Source organism: Hordeum vulgare, chromosome 2H, assembly GCF_904849725.1.
Source record: "Hordeum vulgare subsp. vulgare chromosome 2H, MorexV3_pseudomolecules_assembly, whole genome shotgun sequence".
Taxonomy (NCBI): domain Eukaryota; kingdom Viridiplantae; phylum Streptophyta; class Magnoliopsida; order Poales; family Poaceae; genus Hordeum; species Hordeum vulgare.
The window spans coordinates 9,375,598-9,398,854 of record NC_058519.1 but is presented as its reverse complement, the minus strand read 5'-3'; the positions used below and the strand labels follow the sequence as shown (position 1 = coordinate 9,398,854).

At 42.6% G+C, this 23,257-nt stretch overlaps 1 protein-coding gene and 1 pseudogene across 1 annotated transcript; both read left to right on the top strand.

Moving 5' to 3' along the window:
* The first annotated feature begins 2,381 nt into the window (after window positions 1-2,381).
* Window positions 2,382-3,435, top strand: LOC123424866 (annotated as a pseudogene).
* A 14,839-nt stretch (window positions 3,436-18,274) lies between these two features.
* Window positions 18,275-20,184, top strand: LOC123424865 (1-aminocyclopropane-1-carboxylate oxidase homolog 1-like). Its single transcript, XM_045108561.1, has 3 exons — window positions 18,275-18,816; window positions 19,513-19,834; window positions 19,930-20,184. Exons 1-3 carry the CDS (start codon window positions 18,275-18,277, stop codon window positions 20,182-20,184), a joined length of 1,119 nt encoding a protein of 372 aa, XP_044964496.1.
* Window positions 20,185-23,257: the final 3,073 nt, after the last annotated feature.

The following is a 23,257-nucleotide window of genomic DNA, read 5'->3' as shown; positions in this document are numbered from 1 at the left end:
TCGGAGGGACGCCGTGCGCGACACCATGAAAGACGTCGTGGCCGGGCCTAACACCGACGTGATGCTCAAGAATGCCACTGTGTGGATCACGTCATCAAGGACGACCATGACATATGGAGGGTCATCGGACCGCTACGTATAGATGTTCGTGGATGTGGTCATATTATATTCCTTGGCAGTCGTATAGAGACTAGACATGCTACATTCTCAAATCAAGTATGTCCATTCAAATGTCAAGAAATTCAAAATAGGGGTCATCGCTCATAGCAGCGAGTCATGCGAAAATATTTTGAAAATCAAGCACTAGATCAATTCGAAAATCAAACCATTATTGCAATTAATATCTATTCTTAATGGGGGAGCTGATAGCCGGGTAAGGTTTATTTTGTCTGGACTTTTATTGTATCACATTTGTTCATCCCCTCCCACTGTTTTTTCTATGTCCTATTAAAAACCCTAATCACATTAGGGGATCTTATTTTGTGCTTGCTTTGGAAAGTGCTTGTTAGATTAAATCACATAAATAATTTGTAATTAAGAATTTAGGAATCGCACCATATATGTGAGATCACCTTCCTAAAAAACGTACATAAGATATTTTTTGATAACTTTCTTAAAATAATCAGATATTCCTCCAGAACTAATCACTAATCCCACATGCTATGCCCATTTATTATTATCACTATTAATTGGCAATCACAAGTTTCCTAATACAATAAAAATAACATATCATTTTTCTTATATATGTGCATAAGCATCCACGCAGCCCTGCGTAGGGACACCGTGCGCAACACCATGGAAGACACCTTGATCGGGCCTGACGTCGGTGCAATGACCAAGAATGCCAGGGCATGGATCACGACATCAAGGACAATCATGGCATATGGTGGGTCATCGGACCGCCACATATATGCATTCGTGTACACGGTCACATTATATTTCTTGACAATCATACAGAGAGCAAGACATGCTAGCTTCTCAAATCAAATGTGTTCATTCAAGTATCAAGAAATTCGCTACGAATATGTGTCCTACAATACTCGATCGTCATCATTGTCGTTCGTAGCAGCCAATCATGCAAAAAATATTTTAGAAATCGAGCCTTCAATAACTGAGCACAAAGGCTGTGAGGTCTTACAATCAACCTCCACGCTTGCCTTGCCAACAAAGCCTGGTTATACATACGGTAGTCTCGAAAGCCCACCCCTCCTCTGCTCTTTGGCTCCAATAGCTTGTCCCAAGAATTCCAATGAACTTTACGTTTCCCTTTTTCAGCTCCCCAATAGAAATTCCTGACCATGGAGGTAAGATCATCGCACACCGAAAAAGGGACCTTAAAAACACCCATGACATAGGTTGGCATCACTTGCGCCACCGATTTAATTAGAATTTCTCTCCCAGGCTGAGACAAATGACCATCACCCCATTGCATGAGCCGTTTTGATAGCCTGACTTGAAAATTCTGAAATTTACCTTTGGTCATGTGACCCTCCGGTGTAGGCAGGCCTAGATACTTGTCTTCCAAAGAATTAATCACTAATCCCACGTGCTATGCCATTTATTATTATCATTATCTCTTCTATTAATCAAAACTCAGAAGTTTCCGAATACAATGGAAATAACATATCATTTTTCTTATATATGTTCATAAGCATCCACGCAGCCCTGCGTAGGGACACCGTGCGCAACACCATGGAAGACACCTTGATCGGGCCTGACGTCGGTGCAATGACCGAGAATGCCAGGGCATGGATCACGACATCAAAGACAATCATGGCATATGGTGGGTCATCGGACCGCCACATATAGGCATTCGTGGACACGGTCACATTATATTTCTTGACAATCATACAGAGAGCAAGACATGCTAGCTTCTCAAATCAAGTGTGTTCATTCAAGTATCAAGAAATTCGCTACGAATATGTGTCCTACAATACTCGATCGTCATCATTGTCGTTCGTAGCAGCCAATCATGCAAAAATATTTTAGAAATCGAGCACTAGGTTAATTTGAAAATCAAACCTTTAATGCAATTTATTAGCTATAAATTTAATTACATGTGCAATTAATTAAGTCCATTTAAATAGGAAGTATTTTTGTGCCAAATTAATTTGGCAATCAAGTCATTAATGCAATTAATTAATTAGGTAGATAATTATCTATGCCTACATATAATTAGAAGTAAGGATTTTTTTCTAATTAGTCACATAATTAATTGATTTGGTTGGCGGTTAATTAGGCATGCAGAGAATTGGATATGTCGTCAATCATTAATTAATTAATTAAGAAAGTGGTTAGTTGTGTCAAATCATTTTGAAAGCATTTGTGTGCAAGGATGATCGACCAGCTCTTAGCGACATGGTTGAGCACAGCTTGGCAACATGGACAATCCACCATCCATCCGCAACTTGGGCGACAAGATTGATGATGACTTTGCTTTGCAGGATGTCAACACACCAACGATTGACGAAATGTTCGTTCATAAGGACATCAAGACAGAACATTCGTCAGGTGGTTCATGCTATAGTAAGAAAGAGTGTTCCAAAAATAATAATAATAAGTATTATAGAAAATAAATAGGAGCGTGAACTAAAACTGAAAAGAAGAAGATGAGGCGACAATAACGACTATACTAATAATATTGACGTGGTACTGGTTGGCGCCAATCAAATGGATTAACAATAAGTTAGGAATAGAAGATACAGGTAGGACCAGTAAGATGAGAACACTAGGACAGCCAGGCCGATCGCACTCACGCCACGAACTATCCACGATACCAACCATGTCGATCGGCTGCTTTCTACGACTGCACGGCAGAGCTCCGCGCGCTGGACGCCACCTACGCCGGCGTCTGCGGCCTCGTCGCCTCCGGCGTCACCCACGTTCTGCGCATCTTCCATGTCCACGACCAGCACCACGAGCCCCCGCAGGATGCCACCGTCCCCGCCGGCCAAGAACCGTTAGCCATCCCCATAATCGAAATCGGGTGCGGCGACCTTGCAGCCATGGTGGCCGCCGTCAGTCTAGCCACGGCTGAGTGGGGGTTCTTCGAGGTGACGGGCCATGGGGTGCCGGCGGCGGCGACGCGGACGCGGTGCACGCATTCCACGAGACCGATGGCAGCGTGGGCAGCAAGAAGGCGCGACTCTACTCGCGTCAGCCGGTGAGGGCGGTCAACTATCATTGCAACTTCGACCTAAGGATTTGTATATGAAAGGAGCAAAGTTCATATAAAATGAATTTTTTTACTACAACAATCACTATTATTATTAAAAAAACAATTTGTTAGGGGGTCTAGCCCTCCCTTGTTCCCCGTAGAGTCGTGCCTGCTTCGACCTGTACCAGTCGCCCGAGGTTAACTGGCGTGACACGCCCTACCTCCGCATGGCGCCCGCCCGGCCAGCTGCCGGCGACCTGTCGGAGAACTGCCGGTGAGCTCTTTGTATTTTGGTTCTTTACAAGGTTCTCCCTACATGTCACAGTAATTCCTCCTAGCTTAATTAGATATATGGGAAATGATTCCCTCCAACCGAACGTTCCTGTGCTAGCGTCCTTCGTGTTCATGTCCGTCCGATGCTCTTAATCAGATGGTCGGCAGCCAACCTCCCTCCATGTCCACTTTTTGTAACTGATCCATTGTTTTAGAGTGGGTTGTAAACTGGCCGAAGGATAGATCCTGTTGCGGCCCATGTTGATTTGTTTTTCTGCAACACGATTTTTATTGGAATTTTTTAACCCGTGTAGCAAAAAAATTCTGAAGACACAACATAACCTATGTTGTAAATGTTTTCGTAACGAGACCTCTGTTGCAAAGTTGAAGAAGGCTTATGACTGATCAATTGTGTCAGATTCGCGAGGCGACGTATTTCTAAATAAGATCCGTTGGTCAACACGTAGCAGCTCCAATTAGATACTATTTTTTAAGTTTGGTGCACTATTTTGTCAACCGGCTGACTCTACCATGTTTCAGAGATATTAATTATGAATAAGGACATACAAAGAACGGTGTTTTAATATATGTCATCCAGAGATCTTACACAACTCAGCGAAACACGAAATATAGTTACAAAATAGATGTAACCGAACGGTGCATAATATAATATGTAAACCAATATTAACAAATCAATTTTGGATTAAATATTTTAGTTTTCGTCTTACGAATTTCAACAAAATATTCATACAAAGAAAAAATGCGAAAAAAATTTCGGGGAGAATTGAGTAATGAGTAATGTGGACTTGTTGTTTGCTTAAATTTAAGGTGTAGTTCACCTGAATATATTTTGTTTATAATACAAACCTAGTTAAAAAATTGAAAAATTAAGTATAGATCTCTCCTATTGAAGGGAGTTAGTATGTCATTCATCCCCCCAAGGCCCCACCGACCAAAGGATCTTCCCACTATTCTCTGTTTCCTTTTACCGACCGCAGCCCCACCCAGTTTGGTCAATGCTGATTCGATCACATCTCCTAGTAGGGTCTTTTGCTTTGTTTATACAAATACCACTTCTATACGATAACAACATGCATATTCAGTGAAACTAATATGGTACCAACATTAATAAAAGAAGGCCTCTTATCTCATATCATCATCATCAATAATGGTCGAACACGTTCATGTCTCAAAGATATAGTGATACGGTTTATAAAAAGTATTGAATACATGCAACTATCCATGGTCACGCTCATGTTTCATCATCTATGTAACATATCTATGATCTGGTCGCATACAAGAGAAGGACGATCACGATGAGCAAAAGCGGATTATGTAGTAGTTCTTTCCACTTTCCTTCCATTGACCTTCATGATTGCCTCCGCGGTGCCAAATAATTATAACCACGTTCGCATGCATGCAACAAATTCATACAAAAATTTGACATGACCATCCCTAAACATAGGACATGTCCAGTTTCCACGAAATTCACCGAAAAGGAATTGAATCGACATTTCGGCAAAACATATGCAACTCATGTCACACACATTTCAACAAATACACAATACCGAACTATTTTTTTCTTCAGAAATGACGGTTTCTATATCTGAAGCTGTGGATCAGATGGGGCGAGCAATGGTGCCATCAGCAAATGGTTCGTACCTGGGAAAACGAGCAAGGATGATGATAAAAGAAAGAGAAGTGAAGGTGGAGGGATGAGTGACCTGGAATACCGGAGGCCGGAGGGGGTCGAAGCAGATGGTGCAGTCGAGAACATCTGGGTCGATGATGCCGGTGATGCCCGCCACCGCCATCCCGATCATCTGGTTCTGCTCCGGCTGCTGATGCTGTTGATGATGGTGATCCACTTTCCTCCTCTTCTTGGCGCTGCAGCTGCTGTAGATCTCCTCCATTGCTACTCAGCTCCTTCATTATTTCGTGTAATTATCCTTACTATATTATGCAGATTGAAGATCCTCGAATGCAAAAAAGAACAAATATATGTCATTTGGTTCATTAACCCAAATACCGTAAATGCACATAAAGTATGCAAAACTCCCATTGATACAGAGAAATTGTTGCTAATTGCGTTACTTCGACAACATGACAAAAGGGAATACTATTTCCTTAGAACTTCGGATGAGTGTTACTAGTTGTCTTCTGCATATTCTGTTTCGCTTACTCGAGGTTAAGTGTAATTGATGAGTTATGCGTGCGCAGGTTTCACTTTGTTCTGCTAATCATTAGGCTTGATGAGGGAGTAGTACTTGTCTTGGACTCGTTACATAAAGACCCTATAGAGTTGGCGCCGATTACTGAAATGCTCTAGGAATAAGTTCGATCATTATCGCACCATATCGACAACTTTCTTTCATTTTCTGATATCAAGTAATCATTTTCTTTATCGTGCAGGGTTTGGAAAAAGTTCACCAAGACCGCTAAAGGTGAATGGAATAAGGAGCTGCGAATTTCCTTCTCTAAAGTAAGTAGTACTAGCTAGTTTCGCGCATCTCTCATTCATTCTAGTTTCAATACCATTATGATGCTTGATTATTAATTTTATTGAACTCTATTCTCGTAAAGTACTGCTTGAGGAAGGAATCCGGAAATAATTTATGTGGATACTTCGTTTGCGAGTGGATTCACGAGACGACCTGTGAGACCGGCAGATATTTTAAAGAACTTGATGTACGTAAACAATATTCACATTTTTATTTTATCACCATCAACTGTGAGTTTCATTCATATATATATAGTGACCCACTTCTTTAAATTAGATCAAGCGGAAGCGGGAAGAACTCCTACCAACTGATCGCATACGAGCAATTCAAGAGGAATTGGCGGGATTCTTTGCTGAACATGTCATACCATCAGACAGGAAATATTATAAGGATTTCCTTACCGATTTTGATGGATAGATATTAGCTTGTTAGGGATCGCAAGAGTTGTTATATATTGTATATATGCATCATCGTGTATTATATGTAGTAGCGTCGAGTTGTTCGACCAAGCACGAACAACGGGAGGTCAATTTTCTCTATATATGTTCATGATCACGATGTTGTGTAATTAATGGTTCCTTCATTTGCTTACTAGCTAGCATCGAGTTCTCTCTTTATGTAGTAGATACCATCGGCCAAGCATGGAGAAAAAGAGATCACTTCTCCCTATATGTAGTTGCTAGCTAACACAATATGGAATCCCTAAAACCCTCCAAAACGCCTAAACCCCCCTTTAAAAAAACCCATAGCCTGACAACTACTGACGCATGGCCGCCTTTTGGTTCCGGTCGTGTTGGGGAACGTCGCATGGGAAACAAAAATTTTCCTACGCGCACGAAGACCTATCATGGTGATGTCCATCTACGAGAGGGGATGAGTGATCTACGTACCCTTGTAGATCGCACAGCAGAAGCGTTAGAGAACGCGGTTGATGTAGTGGAACGTCCTCACGTCCCTCGATCCGCCCCGCGAACAATCCCGCGATCAGTCCCACGATCTAGTACCGAACGGACGGCACCTCCGCGTTCAGCACACGTACAGCTCGACGATGATCTCGGCCTTCTTGATCCAGCAAGAGAGACGGAGAGGTAGAAGAGTTCTCCGGCAGCGTGACGGCGCTCCGGAGGTTGGTGATGATCTCGTCTCAGCAGGGCTCCGCCGAGCTCCGCAGAAACGCGATCTAGAGGAAAAACTATGGAGGTATGTGGTCGGGCAGCCGTGAGAAAGTCGTCTCAAATCAGCCCTAAAACCTCCGTATATATAGGTGGGAGGGAGGGGAGGAGGCAGCCTCAAAACCTAAAGGTTTGGCCGAAATTGGAGGTGGAGGAGTCCTACTCCAATCCTACTTGGAGTAGGATTCCACCTTCCCACTTGGAAACTCTTTCCACCTTGTGTTTTTTCCTTCTCAAACCTTATGGGCCTTAGTGGGAACTTATTCCAGCCCACTAGGAGCTGGTTTATCTCTTCCCATAGCCCATGAGACCCCTTGGGGCGTGACACCCCTCCCGATGGTCCCCGGCACCCCTCCCGGCACTCCCGGTACACTACCGATAAGCCCGAAACTTTTCCGGTAATGCACGAAAACCTTCCGGTAACCAAATGAGGTCATCCTATATATCAATCTTCGTTTCCGGACCATTCCGGAAACCCTCGTGACGTCCGTGATCTCATCCGGGACTCCGAACAACATTCTTTAACCAACCATATAACTCAAATACGCATAAAACAACGTCGAACCTTAAGTGTGCAGACCCTGCGGGTTCGAGAACTATGTAGACATGACCCGAGAGACTCCTCGGTCAATATCCAATAGTGGGACCTGGATGCCCATATTGGATCCTACATATTCTACGAAGATCTTATCGTTTGAACCTCAGTGCCAAGGATTCATATAATCCCGTATGTCATTCCCTTTGTCCTTCGGTATGTTACTTGCCCGAGATTCGATCGTTAGTATCCGCATACCTATTTCAATCTCGTTTACCGGCAAGTCTCTTTACTCGTTCCGTAATACAAGATCCCGCAACTTACATTAAGTTACATTGCTTGCAAGGCTTGTGTGTGATGTTGTATTACCGAGTGGGCCCCGAGATACCTCTCCGTCACACGGAGTGACAAATCCCAGTCTCGATCTATACTAACTCAACGAACACCTTCGGAGATACCTGTAGAGCATCTTTATAGTCACCCAGTTACGTTGTGACGTTTGATACACACAAAGCATTCCTCCGGTGTCCGTGAGTTATATGATCTCATGGTCATAGGAACAAATACTTGACACGCAGAAAACAGTAGCAACAAAATGACACGATCAACATGCTACGTCTATTAGTTTGGGTCTAGTCCATCACATGATGCTCCTAATGATGTGATCCCGTTATCAAGTGACAACACTTGCCTATGGCCAGGAAACCTTGACCATCTTTGATCAACGAGCTAGTCAACTAGAGGCTTACTAGGGACAGTGTTTTGTCTATGTATCCACACAAGTATTGTGTTTCCAATCAATACAATTATAGCATGGATAATAAACGATTATCATGAACTAAGAAATATAATAATAACTAATTTATTATTGCCTCTAGGGCATATTTCCAACAGTCTCCCACTTGCACTAGAGTCAATAATCTAGTTCACATCACCATGTGATTTCAACGAATCCAACACCCATATAGTTCTGGGGTCTGATCACGTCTTGCTCGTGAGAGAGGTTTTAGTCAACGGTTCTGAAACTTTCAGATCCGTGTGTTCTTTACAAATCTTCATGTCATCTTATAGATGCTGCTACTATGTGCTATTCGGAAATACTCAGAATATCTACTCTACTATACGAATCCGTTTCACTACTCATAGTTATTCGGATTAGTGTCAAAGCTTGCATCGACGTAACCCTTTACGACGAACTCTTTAACCACCTCCATAATCGAGAAAAATTCCTTAGTCCATTAGTTACTAAGGATAAATTTTGACTGCTTCTAGTGATTCAATCATGGATCACTCTCTGTACCTCTCAACATACTTTGAGTCAAGGCACACATCAGGTGCGGTACACAGCATGGCATACTTTAGATTCTACGGCTAAGGCATAGAAGACGACCTTCGTCTATTCTCTTTATTCTGCCGGGGTCGAGTTTTGAGTCTTACTCAAATTCACACCTCACAACGCAACCAAGAACTCCTTCTTTGCTGATCTATTTTGAACTCCTTCAAAAACTTGTCAAGGCATGCATCTTGTTGAAACTTCCATTAAGCGCTTTTCGATCTATCTCCATAGATCTTCGATGCTCAACGTTCAAGTAGCTCAATCCAGGTATTCCTTTGAAAACTCCTTTCAAACAACCTTGTATGTTTTACAGAAATTCTACATTACTTCTGATCCACAATATGTCAACCACATATACTTATCAGAAATTCTATAGTGCTCCCACTCACTTCTTTGGAAATACAAGTTTCTCATAAACCTTGTACAAACCCAAAATCTTTGATCATCTCATCAAAGTGTATATTCCAACTCCGAGATGCTTGCACCAGTCCATTGAAGGATCACTGGAGCTTGCATACTTGCTAGTATCTTTAGGATCGACAAAACCTTCTGGTTGTATCACATACAATGTTTGCTCAAGGAAACCGTCGAGAAGACAATGTTTTGACATCCTACGTGCAATATTTCATAAATAATGCATCAACAACTAACATAATTCTAACAGACTTTTAGCATCGCTACGAGTGAGAAAGTCTCATCATAGTCAACTGTTTGATCTTATCGAAAACATCTTTGCGACAAGTCGAGCTTTTCTTAATAGTGACTTATCACCATCATCGTCTGTGTTCTTTTAAAGATCCATTTTTTTTACTCAATAGTCCTATGACCATCAAGTAGTTCTTCCAAAGTCTACACTTTGTTTTCACACATGGATCCTCTCTCGGATTTCATGGCTTCCAGCCATTTGTCGGAATCTGGGCCCACCATCGCTTTCTCCATAACTCGTAGGTTCACTGTTGCTCAACAACATGACCTCCAAGACAGGGTTATCGTACTACTCTGCAGCAGTACGCGACCTTGTCGACCTACGAGGTTTGTAGTAACTTGATTCCAAGCTCAATGATCATCATCATCATCAGCTTCCACTTCAATTGGTGTAGGCGCCACATGAACAACTTCCTGCGCCCTGCTACACGCTGGTTGAAGTGATGGTTCAATAACCTCATCAAGTTCTACTACCCTCCCACTCAATTCTTTCGAGAGAAACCTTTCCTCGAGAAAGGATCCGTTTCTAGAAACAAACACTTTGCTTTCGGATCTGAGATAGGAGATGTACCCAACTGTTTTGGATATCCTATGAAGATGCATTTATTCGCTTTGGGTTCGAGCTTATCAGACTGAAACTTTTTCACATAAGTGTCGAAACCCCAAACTTTCAAGAAACGACAGTTTAGATTTCTCTAAACCTCAGTCTATACTGTGTCATCTCAACGGAAATACGCGGTGCCCTATTTAAAGTGAGTGCGGTTGTCTCTAATGCATAACCCATAAACGATAGTGGTAATTCTATAAGAGACATCATAGTATGCACCATACCAAATAGTGCGTGGCTACGACGTTCAGACACATCATCACACTATGATGTTCCAGGTGGCATGAACTGCGAAACAATGTCCACATTGTCTCAACTGTGTACCAAAACTCGTAACTCAGATATTCATTTCCATGATCATATCGTAGACAGTTTATCCTCTTGTTACGACGAACTTCACTCTGAAACGGAATTGAACTTTTCAACATTTTAGACTTGTGATTCATTAAGTAAATACTCCTGTATCTACTCAAATCGTTAGTGAAGTAAGAACATAATGATATCCACTGCGTGCCTCAGCACCCATTGGACTGCATACATCAAAATGTATCACTTCCAACAAGTTACTATCTTATTTCATCTCAATGAAAACAAGGCCTTGCTCATGTGGTATGATTCGCATGTCACTAGTGATTCGAAATCAGGTGAGTACAAAGATCCATCAGCATGGAGCCTCTTCATGCAATTTATACTAACACGACTCAAGCGGCAGTGCCACAAGTAAGTGGTACTATCATCATCAACTCGTATCTTTTGGCACCAATATCATGAACATGTGTAACACTACGATCGAGATTCAATAAACCATTGAAGGTGATTATTCAAGAAAATAGAGTAACCATTATTCTCTTTAAATGAATAATCGTATTGCAATAAACACGATCCAATCATGTTCATGCTTAACGCAAGCACCAAATAACAATTATTTAGGTTTAACACCAATCCCGATGGTAGAGGGAGCGTGCGACGTTTGATCATATCAACCTTGGAAACACTTCCAACACGTATCGTCACCTCGCCTTTAGCTAGTCTCCGTTTATGCCGTAGCTTTCATTTCGTGTTACTAATCACTTAGCAACCGAACCGGTATCCAATACCCTCATGCTACTAGGAGTACTAGTAAAGTACACATCAACATTATGTATATCAAATATATTTCTCTCGACTTTTGCCAGCCTTCTTATCTACCAAGTATCTAGAGTTGCTCCGCCTCAGTGACTGTTCCCCTCATTACAGAAGCACTTAGTCTCGGGTTTGGGTTTAGTCTTGGGTCTCTTCATTAGCGCAGCAACTGTTTTGCCGTTTCACGAAGTATCCCTTCTAGCCCTCGCCTTTCTTGAAACTTAGTGGTTTTACTAACCATCAACTATTGATGCTCCTTTTTGATTTCTACTTTCGAAGTGTCAGAACATCACGAATCTCTCAAGGATCATTGTATCTATCCTTGATATGTTATAGTTCATCACGAATCTCTCACAGCTTGGTGGCAGTGACTTTGGAGAACCATCACTTTCTCATCTGGAAGATTAACTCCCACTTGATTCAAGTGATTGTTGTACTCAGACAATCTGAGCACACGCTCAACGATTGAGCTTTTCTCCTTTACTTTGTGGACAAAGAATCTTGTTGGAGGTCTCATACCTCTTAACAAGGGCACAAGCATGAAATCACAATTTCATCTCTTTGGAACATCACTTATGTTCCGTGACGTTTTTACAACGTTTTCGGCGCCTTGCTTCTAAGCCATTAAGTATTTTGTACTAAACTATCGTGTAGTCATCAGAAACGTGTATGTCGGATGTTCACAGCATCCACAGACGACGCTCGAGGTGCAGCACACCGAGTGGTGCATTAAGGACATAAGCCTTCTGTGCAGCAACGAGGACAATCCTCGGTTTTACAGACTCAGTCTGCAAAGGTTGCTACTATCAATTTTCAACTAAATTTTCTCTAGGAACATATAAAAACAGTAGAGCTATAGCGCAAGCTACATCGTAATTCGCAAATACCATTAGACTATGTTCATGACAATTAGTTCAATTAATCATATTACTTAAGAACTCCCACTCAAAAAGTACATCTCTCTAGTCATTTGAGTGGTACATGATCCAAATTCGCTATCTCAAGTCCGATCATCACGTGAGTCGAGAATAGTTTCAGTGGTAAGCATCCCTATGCTAATCATATCAACTATACGATTCATGCTCGACCTTTCGGTCTCATGTGTTCCGAGGCCATGTCTGCACATGCTAGGCTCGTCAAGCTTAACCCGAGTGTTCCGCGTGTGCAACTGTTTTGCACCCGTTGTATGTGAACGTTGAGTCTATCACACCCGATCATCACGTGGTGTCTCGAAACGAAGAACTGTCGCAACGGTGCACAGTCGGGGAGAACACAATTTCGTCTTGAAATTTTAGTGAGAGATCACCTCATAATGCTACCGTCGTTCTAAGCAAAATAAGGTGCATAAAAGGATTAACATCACATGCAATTCATAAGTGACATGATATGGCCATCATCACGTGCTTCTTGATCTCCATCACCAAAGCACCGGCACGATCTTCTTGTCACCGGCGCCACACCATGATCATCCATCAACGTGTTGCCATCGGGGTTGTCGTGCTACTTATGCTATTACTACTAAAGCTACATCCTAGCAAAATAGTAAACGCATCTGCAAGCACATATGTTAGTATAAAGACAACCCTATGGCTCCTGCCGGTTGCCGTACCATCGACGTGCAAGTCGATATTTCTATTACAACATGATCATCTCATACATCCAATATATCACATCACATCATTGGCCATATCACATCACAATCATACCCTGCAAAAACAAGTTAGACGTCCTCTAATTTTGTTGTTGCATGTTTTACGTGGTGACCAAGGGTATCTAGTAGGATCGCATCTTACTTACGCAAACACCACAACGGAGATATATGAATTGCTATTTAACCTCATCCAAGGACCTCCTCGGTCAAATCCGATTCAACTAAAGTTGGAGAAACCGTCACTTGCTAGTCATCTTTGAGCAAAGGGGGTTACTCGTAACGATGAAACCAGTCTCTCGTAAGCGTACGAGTAATGTCGGTCCAAGCCGCTTCAATCCAACAATACCGCGGAATCAAGAAAAGACTAAGGAGGGCAGCAAAACGCACATCACCGCCCACAAAACCTTTTGTGTTCTACTCGAGAAGACATCTACGCATGAACCTAGCTCATGATGCCACTGTTGGGGAACGTCGCATGGGAAACAAAAATTTTCCTACGCGCACGAAGGCCTATCATGGTGATGTCCATCTACGAGAGGGGATGAGTGATCTACGTACCCTTGTAGATCGCACAGCAGAAGCGTTAGAGAACGCGGTTGATGTAGTGGAACGTCCTCACGTCCCTCGATCCGCCCCGCGAACAATCCCGCGATCAGTCCCACGATCTAGTACCGAACGGACGGCACCTCCACGTTCAGCACACGTACAGCTCGACGATGATCTCGGCCTTCTTGATCCAGCAAGAGAGACGGAGAGGTAGAAGAGTTCTCCGGCAGCGTGACGGCGCTCCGGAGGTTGGTGATGATCTCGTCTCAGCAGGGCTCCGCCGAGCTCCGCAGAAACGCGATCTAGAGGAAAAACTATGGAGGTATGTGGTCGGGCAGCCGTGAGAAAGTCATCTCAAATCAGCCCTAAAACCTCCGTATATATAGGTGGGAGGGAGGGGAGGAGGCAGCCTCAAAACCTAAAGGTTTGGCCGAAATTGGAGGTGGAGGAGTCCTACTCCAATCCTACTTGGAGTAGGATTCCACCTTCCCACTTGGAAACTCTTTCCACCTTGTGTTTTTTCCTTCTCAAACCTTATGGGCTTTAGTGGGAACTTATTCCAGCCCACTAGGAGCTGGTTTATCTCTTCCCATAGCCCATGAGACCCCTTGGGGCGTGACACCCCTCCCGATGGTCCCCGGCACCCCTCCCGGCACTCCCGGTACACTACCGATAAGCCCGAAACTTTTCCGGTAATGCACGAAAACCTTCCGGTAACCAAATGAGGTCATCCTATATATCAATCTTCGTTTCCGGACCATTCCGGAAACCCTCGTGACGTCCGTGATCTCATCCGGGACTCCGAACAACATTCGGTAACCAACCATATAACTCAAATACGCATAAAACAACGTCGAACCTTAAGTGTGCAGACCCTGCGGGTTCGAGAACTATGTAGACATGACCCGAGAGACTCCTCGGTCAATATCCAATAGCGGGACCTGGATGCCCATATTGGATCCTACATATTCTACGAAGATCTTATCGTTTGAACCTCAGTGCCAAGGATTCATATAATCCCGTATGTCATTCCCTTTGTCCTTCGGTATGTTACTTGCCCGAGATTCGATCGTTAGTATCCGCATACCTATTTCAATCTCGTTTACCGGCAAGTCTCTTTACTCGTTCCGTAATACAAGATCCCGCAACTTACATTAAGTTACATTGCTTGCAAGGCTTGTGTGTGATGTTGTATTACCGAGTGGGCCCCGAGATACCTCTCCGTCACACGGAGTGACAAATCCCAGTCTCGATCTATACTAACTCAACGAACACCTTCGGAGATACCTGTAGAGCATCTTTATAGTCACCCAGTTACGTTGTGACGTTTGATACACACAAAGCATTCCTCCGGTGTCCGTGAGTTATATGATCTCATGGTCATAGGAACAAATACTTGACACGCAGAAAACAGTAGCAACAAAATGACACGATCAACATGCTACGTCTATTAGTTTGGGTCTAGTCCATCACATGATTCTCCTAATGATGTGATCCCGTTATCAAGTGACAACACTTGCCTATGGCCAGGAAACCTTGACCATCTTTGATCAACGAGCTAGTCAACTAGAGGCTTACTAGGGACAGTGTTTTGTCTATGTATCCACACAAGTATTGTGTTTCCAATCAATACAATTATAGCATGGATAATAAACGATTATCATGAACTAAGAAATATAATAATAACTAATTTATTATTGCCTCTAGGGCATATTTCCAACAGGTCGGTGTTACCAACCGGGACTAAAGGTCCTCCTGCGTGGGCGCCCCGCAGCGGCCACGTGGAGCTCCTTTGGTCGCACGTGATAAGACAACCGGGAATAAAAGTGAGCGACATTAGTCTCGATCGTTTTGTCCCGCTTACCGAACCAGGACTAAAGGTCCCCTGGAACCGGGACTGATGCCCTGTTTTCTACTAGTGCTTTCATCTCTCACTTCGAGTTTAGCTCATTTCAAATGCTCTAGAGATATATATGTTGTATGTTAGTTTCAATGTATGTCTTAATTAGATGCTCTAGAGAGCTGTATGTTGTTCTATGAGAACAATGTATGAACTTTATGTATTTATTTTTTCAATAATAACATTTGATCACTACTGTACTTCGGTTTTAATGTGATGATGAACTTGTATTAATTTGGTCATTTCTCTTTTTATGATGTTTTGTAATGGTTTTTGATATACTTAATTATATAGTTAGTGTTTCAACCTTGTGATAATTTGGTCACTTGTTAGTATGATAACAACCAGAATGATGAGGAGTTTACATTTTTATGCTATTTTACCTAGAATGAGGAAGAGCTTTTTAACTAGTATGATAGCAACTACAATTATGAGGAGTTGATTAAGATGATGATGAGTTGTTGGATGTTGAATGACGATGATGAGTTGTTATATGACATATACCGGTACAAAATAGATGGATGCAATAGACCAAGTTAAACTAGAGGAAAATACGATGTTGCGAATTCGTACTGATGTTGGATGTTGTTCTGTCATAATTTATACCAATGTTGTATATTAATATGTGTAACCGCGTGAGAATACAATATAAATATAAAAAGGGAAACCCGATATGAAACACGACCTTTTAGTCCCGGTCGGTGTTACCAACCTGGACTGAAGGTCCTCCTGCCTGGGCGCCTCAAAATGGCCATGTGGACCCCCTTTATTCCCGGTTTGCAGCACGACCGGAACTAAAAGGTGGGGCCTTTAGCCCCGAAGGCTTAGTCCCGGTTGCACAACCGGGACTAAAGGCCCTTTGAAACCGGGACTAAAGCCCCGTTTTCCACTAGTGAATGTAGTTGTAAAAGCATTTTAACTTCTCTGTTTTGGTAAATTGTACTTGTCATGTCTAATTAACCATAGTTGCCGCATGTGATTAACTACTTGTCCTATGTGGTCAAATAATAGTTGCCATGTGTGATTAACTAGTTGCCACGTGTAGTCCGACCATACCTAGTTATCACGTACGCGCAACTGCAGTTGTCATCTAGCAACGGATCAAAGTTACCATATGTGTTCACCTAGTTGTCACGTACCCACAACTGCAGTTGCCATCTAGCAATGTACGAGCGTCGTGTGGACGAAGAGCAGTTCACCCACATGCGCTGACTAGGTGTTGACAGTGTGGGCGGAAACTTGTTCGCCCACACAACGCAGCTGGCAACCGCACACTGCGGGTCGTGTGGACGAACTTTCCAACGCCCACACACACGATGATGCCTACGTGACACACAAAAGTCATTAAATGTTGTCAAGATCCGTGAAAAACAGAATCAACATGGATCGATGCGTATGAACGAAGTGCAAACATGCCACACGTGTGTATGTTATCATTTGGAAATAGTAATTGCTTTACATCAATTAGCATAAATATTTCAACATGTTTCGAAAGCTTCAATCTCTTGCTTCCATCGACTATAAAATTGCTTCCAACTAAATATTATTATCTAGTGCAAATAAAATGATTTTTCTGTATAATCTTCTTTTTGCTTTGCAAAGAAATCACCCGGAAGCAAACATGAATGATGAAGCATTAAGACAGGTGAATCTGATGTGAACACGAATTCACAAATCTATTTTGCAACAAAAATAAAAGACAATTATAAAACTATTTACATTTCATCACGGTCGACACAACGGCCAATATGGGACAACTAAACATGACAAGATCTACGGATGTTCTCTCGATGATCAAAACTGTACTCCCATATGTATATACAAAAACTCTTATGTTTATGTGCATTTCTATATGCCCTCACCTTAATCACTTTCTTTAATATACTCAACACATTCCGTGTTACCTTAAAGAGTAGTAGATGATCAACAAATGTGCTTGCACACGACTGCATGCAAAAGCTAGTAAAGGGCGCCTTTTCCACGTGCAAGGCGATTGGCCGAACCATGCAAGTGGTAGGCAGCTGTCCACTAGCACGTGTGCAAACTACCATGCACGTTCTACATGTGAGATGTGACTCCATCCGGCTAACCCTCCTTAGTTAACTGTTAATCACATGAGGTCAAAAAAATTAGCCGCCATCTTTTCTTTTACACACATGATGTTTGCATGCATGAACCAATTTTTTTTTTACGTTGCACTTCTATACATATATTCATACCTACTCATATCATCACATATGATATGTGCGGTACTAAGCAACTTTTTTTGAAAAAAAAAATAAGTTATGATGATTTAGTTTGTTGTAGCTCTACTTTAGAAAATTAAATACATGCCCCCCAAAAAATCATAATTCAAACTCATTCATGCCTAGTCATCATCACGCTAGCTAGTAGCTAACTTAAAATCTGAATTATTCCGGTAAATTAGATGGGACACACAAATAAGTAATACTATATTCTTACACATACGCTAGTAGCGCGGAAGAGATCGTTTCCTGGCCGTGTGTCCGTGCTTGTGCTACGCAAGGCCGAGTCGCCGCGCCATGAAGGCTCGTGCGCCCGTCGACCGGTGCCATTGAGTTCTGGAGCCACCCACGTTTTTGGCCTTCCTTCTTCTTCCCCGTCGCTGTCGCCGCACTCTGCAGCTAGAAGATAGTATATAAGAGCACTCGAGCAGCCATGCCGATCACACTCACACTCACGCCACCAACCATCCACGATCACGTACCTCTTTTTGAGCACGATCACGTACCTACACCGCCACTAACCATGTCGGCCGCCTCCTATGAGTCCTCTCCGGCGGCCTATGACCGAACGGCCGAGCTCCGCGCGCTGGACGACACCTACGCCGGCGTGCGTGGCCTCGTCGCCTCGGGCGTAACCCACGTCCCGCGCATCTTCCGCGTCCCCGACCAGCACCACCAGCCACCGCAGGACGCCACCGTCCCGGTCCGGGCCGGCCAAGAACCGGCAGCCATCCCGATAATCGACCTCCGGTGCGGTGACCACGCGGCCGTGGTGGCTGCCATCCGGCAGGCCGCGGCAGAGTGGGGGTTCTTCAAGGTGATCGGACACGGCGTGCCGGAGGCTGCGATGGCCATGGCGATGGACGCGGTGCGGGCATTCCATGAGGCCGATGGTGGCGAGGGCAGCGACAAGGCAAGGCTCTACTCGCGTGAGCCGGCGAGGGCGGTCAAGTACCACTGCAACTTCGACTTGTATCAGTCGCCCGTGGCCAACTGGCGCGACACGCTCTACCTCCGCATGGCGCCCACCCCGCCTGATGCCGGTGACTTGCCGGACAACTGCCGGTGAGTGTGCTCTGGCAAAAACCAGATTTTTCAAGCTTATAGCACTGCTCTGTCAACTGCCTCGTTTTTAAATTGTCACGAGCTAGAGCTGGGCGTGGTTTTTGTTTTACAAACTGTTTAAATAATATTTTTGATATAACCTCGTTTGATTGAGGTCCCCCTTTCAGAAAAAAAACTGTCATGAAGGAAAAAAACCATAGTTTTAAATAGCCCGCTATAGCCTCGCTATAGCCTTTTCAGCAGCGTGCCGCTAAATGGTATCATGTACAAATATGCCGCTATAGCCCGCTATAGCTCCGCTATAGCTGATTTAGAGGCTCGCCGCTATTTGCCGTAGCCCGCTAAAACATTGAGAAAAACCAATGTTGAAATTTTGTAACACGGGAAACCATATGTGCAATCTTGACATAGGAAGACGTTTTTATACACTACAGTAATGTAAAAAAAAGTCTCTGGCTGTATCTCACGGTACTTCCTCCTAGCTTGGTTTTATGATTGGCACGAGCTAAAGCTAGGGCCCGTGTTCTTTTTATAATTTATGAGTATGTATTATTTGTGTGAGGTCATGCTTGGTTATTAAATAATTGATTTGAGCTAAATTCTGCAGTTAAATTACTTTCTATAGGACATCTTTTGGCTGTTTTCTTTTTTGAAATTATAAAGTAAACAACTCAACACTCAATTGTCGATTTGCAGCGATGTGTTATTTGACTATGCCCACCAAGTGAAGAATTTGGGAAACACTTTGTTCGAACTGCTTTCGGAAGCTCTTGGGCTCAAACCGAGCCACCTCGCAGATATCGAGTGCAACCAAGGAAAGGTCTTACTATGCCACTATTACCCTCCCTGCCCGCAGCCTGAACTCGCCATCGGGACAAGCCGACATTCAGACGGCGGCTTCCTTACCATACTTCTCCAAGACGAAATTGGCGGCCTCCAGATCTTCAACGACGATCAATGGGTAGACGTCACCCCAACGCCCGGGGCATTCATTGTTAACATCGGTGATCTCTTACAGGTATTTGAATCATCGTCAACCACCTTAATTATTTGTTTTGTTCCACACAAGGGCTTGTGTTGATAATTAATTATTTCTTTTATAAAAAATTTCAGTTGATCTCCAATGATGGGTTTAGGAGCGTGGAACATAGGGTATTGGCAAAGGACGTTGCTCCACGAGTCTCCATCGCGTACTTCTTCGGCACACATATCGATCCAACCTCGTCGAGGATTTACAGTCCAATTAAGGAGTTGTTATCTGATGAGAACCAGCCATTATATAGGGAAACCCTCGCTAGTGATTATATCAAACATTACTACTCCATTGGGTTAGATGCGAAAACTGCTCTTTCTCACTACCGGTTATGAATTGTGATATGTGAAAGAGAGTTTGTGCTCTGTTTGTGCAAACAACAACCATGTATGTGTAGTGAAGAATTCGGTAATGTAAAATGCTAAGAAATGGATAGTAAACTTGCTTTCACGCGACATTGCAGTTTTCTGACGTCTAGCATGGTGGCTAGTGGCATATCCATGAATTCTACATGGCTGGGGCAAACATTTATGTTATTTGTTTTTCGTAAGAATGCATGTTTACTTAACCAAAATTTATGAATTCAATTACCAAAAATAGGAAAATAAATAAATAAAGGTCTTGGGAACTACTAACATAGTGTTGCTGCTTGAAATGCATAGTCAAGGCCATAATACAACCCCACAATACAAAGTTATACCTACAACATGTGAAACGAAGAAGTATGAATGTAAATCTTAGCACCAATGTGATCAGAATTGTAGGTTTTCATAAAACTAGTGAGCGTGCATGTGTAACATATTACAACCATATGTGCAAATTTACTTTTACATGTAAAGCGATAATCCGACAGTAGTAGTAAAGAAATATTTCAAATGAATGTTGCACTGATAAGGTTCACTTTTCACCCAAAAGGCTATCACATTCTTATTTCAAACCATTAGTAGCTTTTGATTTTTCTGTTGGCTTCTGGTTTTTCATATGTGGGACCGAGTTTCTCATGCATGCTTTTTTCTTTTGGCTTCTGATTTTCAATCGTTCATATCTTTTGAATGAAAAGTACAAAATAATTTTTGTTTTGATATTCGTGTTTCTCGTGATGAGGTCTTTCATATAAGACCCATTTTCAATACATTTTGAGGATTTTTGTAAAATTATGTGAAGCCTCAACCTTTGAATCTTATTACGAGCGACCGACACAATCATAACTTTGGTAAAAAAAAGCTTAAAGTTTAACTATGAAATTTGATACGAGGAAGATTTGGATTACCAAGGAGGACATTTTTCTTGAGTCACAAGCTGGACAAACATGTTCTTGCCCTATCTCTTTACTCAATTATTTGATGTACTCATACACAAACTTAGAATTTTGCATGTGTCCAGTGTCTTTAACACATTGTGTAAATACATACACCCATTGGAGAAACCCTTGAAGTTTATAACATTGAAATGAGAAGGGCTGATCCACGAATCTGACATGATAGTAACACCATATGTTGGCCAATCATCTTTGAACTTGGCCACATACAATTGCAAGTCTTTATAGTTGGAATTCAAATAAAGTCCATCAATATTCATCCGTTTAGGGGTAGGCACCCATCTGCCAAGGTCTTGAGTCAATTTCATGGCTCCTACAAAGTATGGAGAATTGGCTTTGTGCCCAGGGATGACATTAACATGAAACTATTTGGCCCAAGGCCTTCCCAATCATTGCTTAATATTCTGCATTGTTAATGCTACGACGTAGTCTTGCTATATGCCAAATCAACGTCGAAGAAGTCTTTGATACCATGAGCTGATGCCTCTAACACCATTGGTTCTCCCATGACCTTCACATAAAGAATTTTGTAGGGTTTGCCGTAGTACTCATTGTCCTCATGTTCACAATCAATATGTATTGATGCACTTGGATTGTTCAGATGTTTGACCTCATCTACTACTCTTTTCTTTCCTTCTTTGCTTCATCCTCCTATCAATTCCCTCTGGAATGTCTTTCCAAAAAACAAAAACTACATGATGAGGCGCACTCAAGCAAAAGTAACACTTAGGCCCCAGTCCAGCTAAGTGCTGCTTGAATCAGGTTAAACCCCCACCAAGTTTAACAGTCCCACAATATCCACAAGAAAATGTATTTACTTCCAATGATTTCCCATAAGACCATATATTTGTTATATCTTTTGCATTTCCTTAAATAAAAATACAAAATCATATGTAGTGATTTTGCATGTAATCTTGATAACATATGATTCAAAGCAAAATGAATGCCGATTGGATAGGGATCCATAGATTAAAAAGGGGCGTCATTTATTTTGCCCCTCCTTCAAACAATATATCATTTTGTATGGCTACTCCTATTGTTTGATATAATCATCACAAAAATATTCTACTATCAATTGGGGGCGTCCGTACAGAATCTGTCAATTTGACCATTTTTAGTGACAAACTGATAATCACCATGGGTTATTGGCAACCTATGAACTTCCTTATTATAATAACAGACACATAAAACGTTTAATAAAGTGAATAGCTTAATGTTTGAAGCAGGGTAGTAACAACTATATAACTAAGCATAGCTCATGCATCGATTGATGCAGAGGCCGGGGGCTAAGTTCCTCCTTTTCAAAAAAAAAAAACTAAGCGTAGTTGAGTTCCAAATCTCTTGGAAAACTGATAGATTATTTACTACATTCAACAGTGGCCTAACAATTGCATAGGGAGGGTGAATTATGCAGCATTTCTCCTGCTAATGTTCTTTCTTTTGATGGTGGTGGGTGCTAGATCTGAACAAATGCATTTTTATATGTTTCAGAATTCCAGTATTTTACGAACGGAAGAAATATACCAAATAGAATTGGTCGAACAAAAAAAATCTTGAACTGAAGAAATAACATGTATTTGGTGTTAGAATCAACAATGTAAGCTCCGGGCTTCTGCATATGCAACCTTGACGGCCACACTGGTGACAAGCCCGTTCCAGTTGATGCCGTCCATGAATCCCATGGCTTATCCTCCTCCTGATGAACGGTCGTCAAGGATGATCGCAATGCCGCTGCCCTGACCTCTGCCTCCAGATTTGCTTGGTAGGCCATCAACAAAAACATCACCTTTGCCCTGCTCGACGATGATAGGCGCATGACCTGCGCCATGGAGGCTGGCGACGACCGCCATCCCTACTGTTCGCTACTCGCTACTCGCCATCGCCCCACCTCTCCGCCTTGCCTTTCCAATAGCCACCATGACATAGAGCGCCCCACTGCCCTAAGTGGAGGCCATGGAGCGGTAAGAGCACGGCTGCACTGCAACTGGACAAGGAGGCACCTCACTTCAGCTGAGCTGGCCGTCACCAACTTTTTGCGGGAAACGGATTTGGGGAGAGACCAAATGTTTTCAGTTTCTATAGTTCGTGCT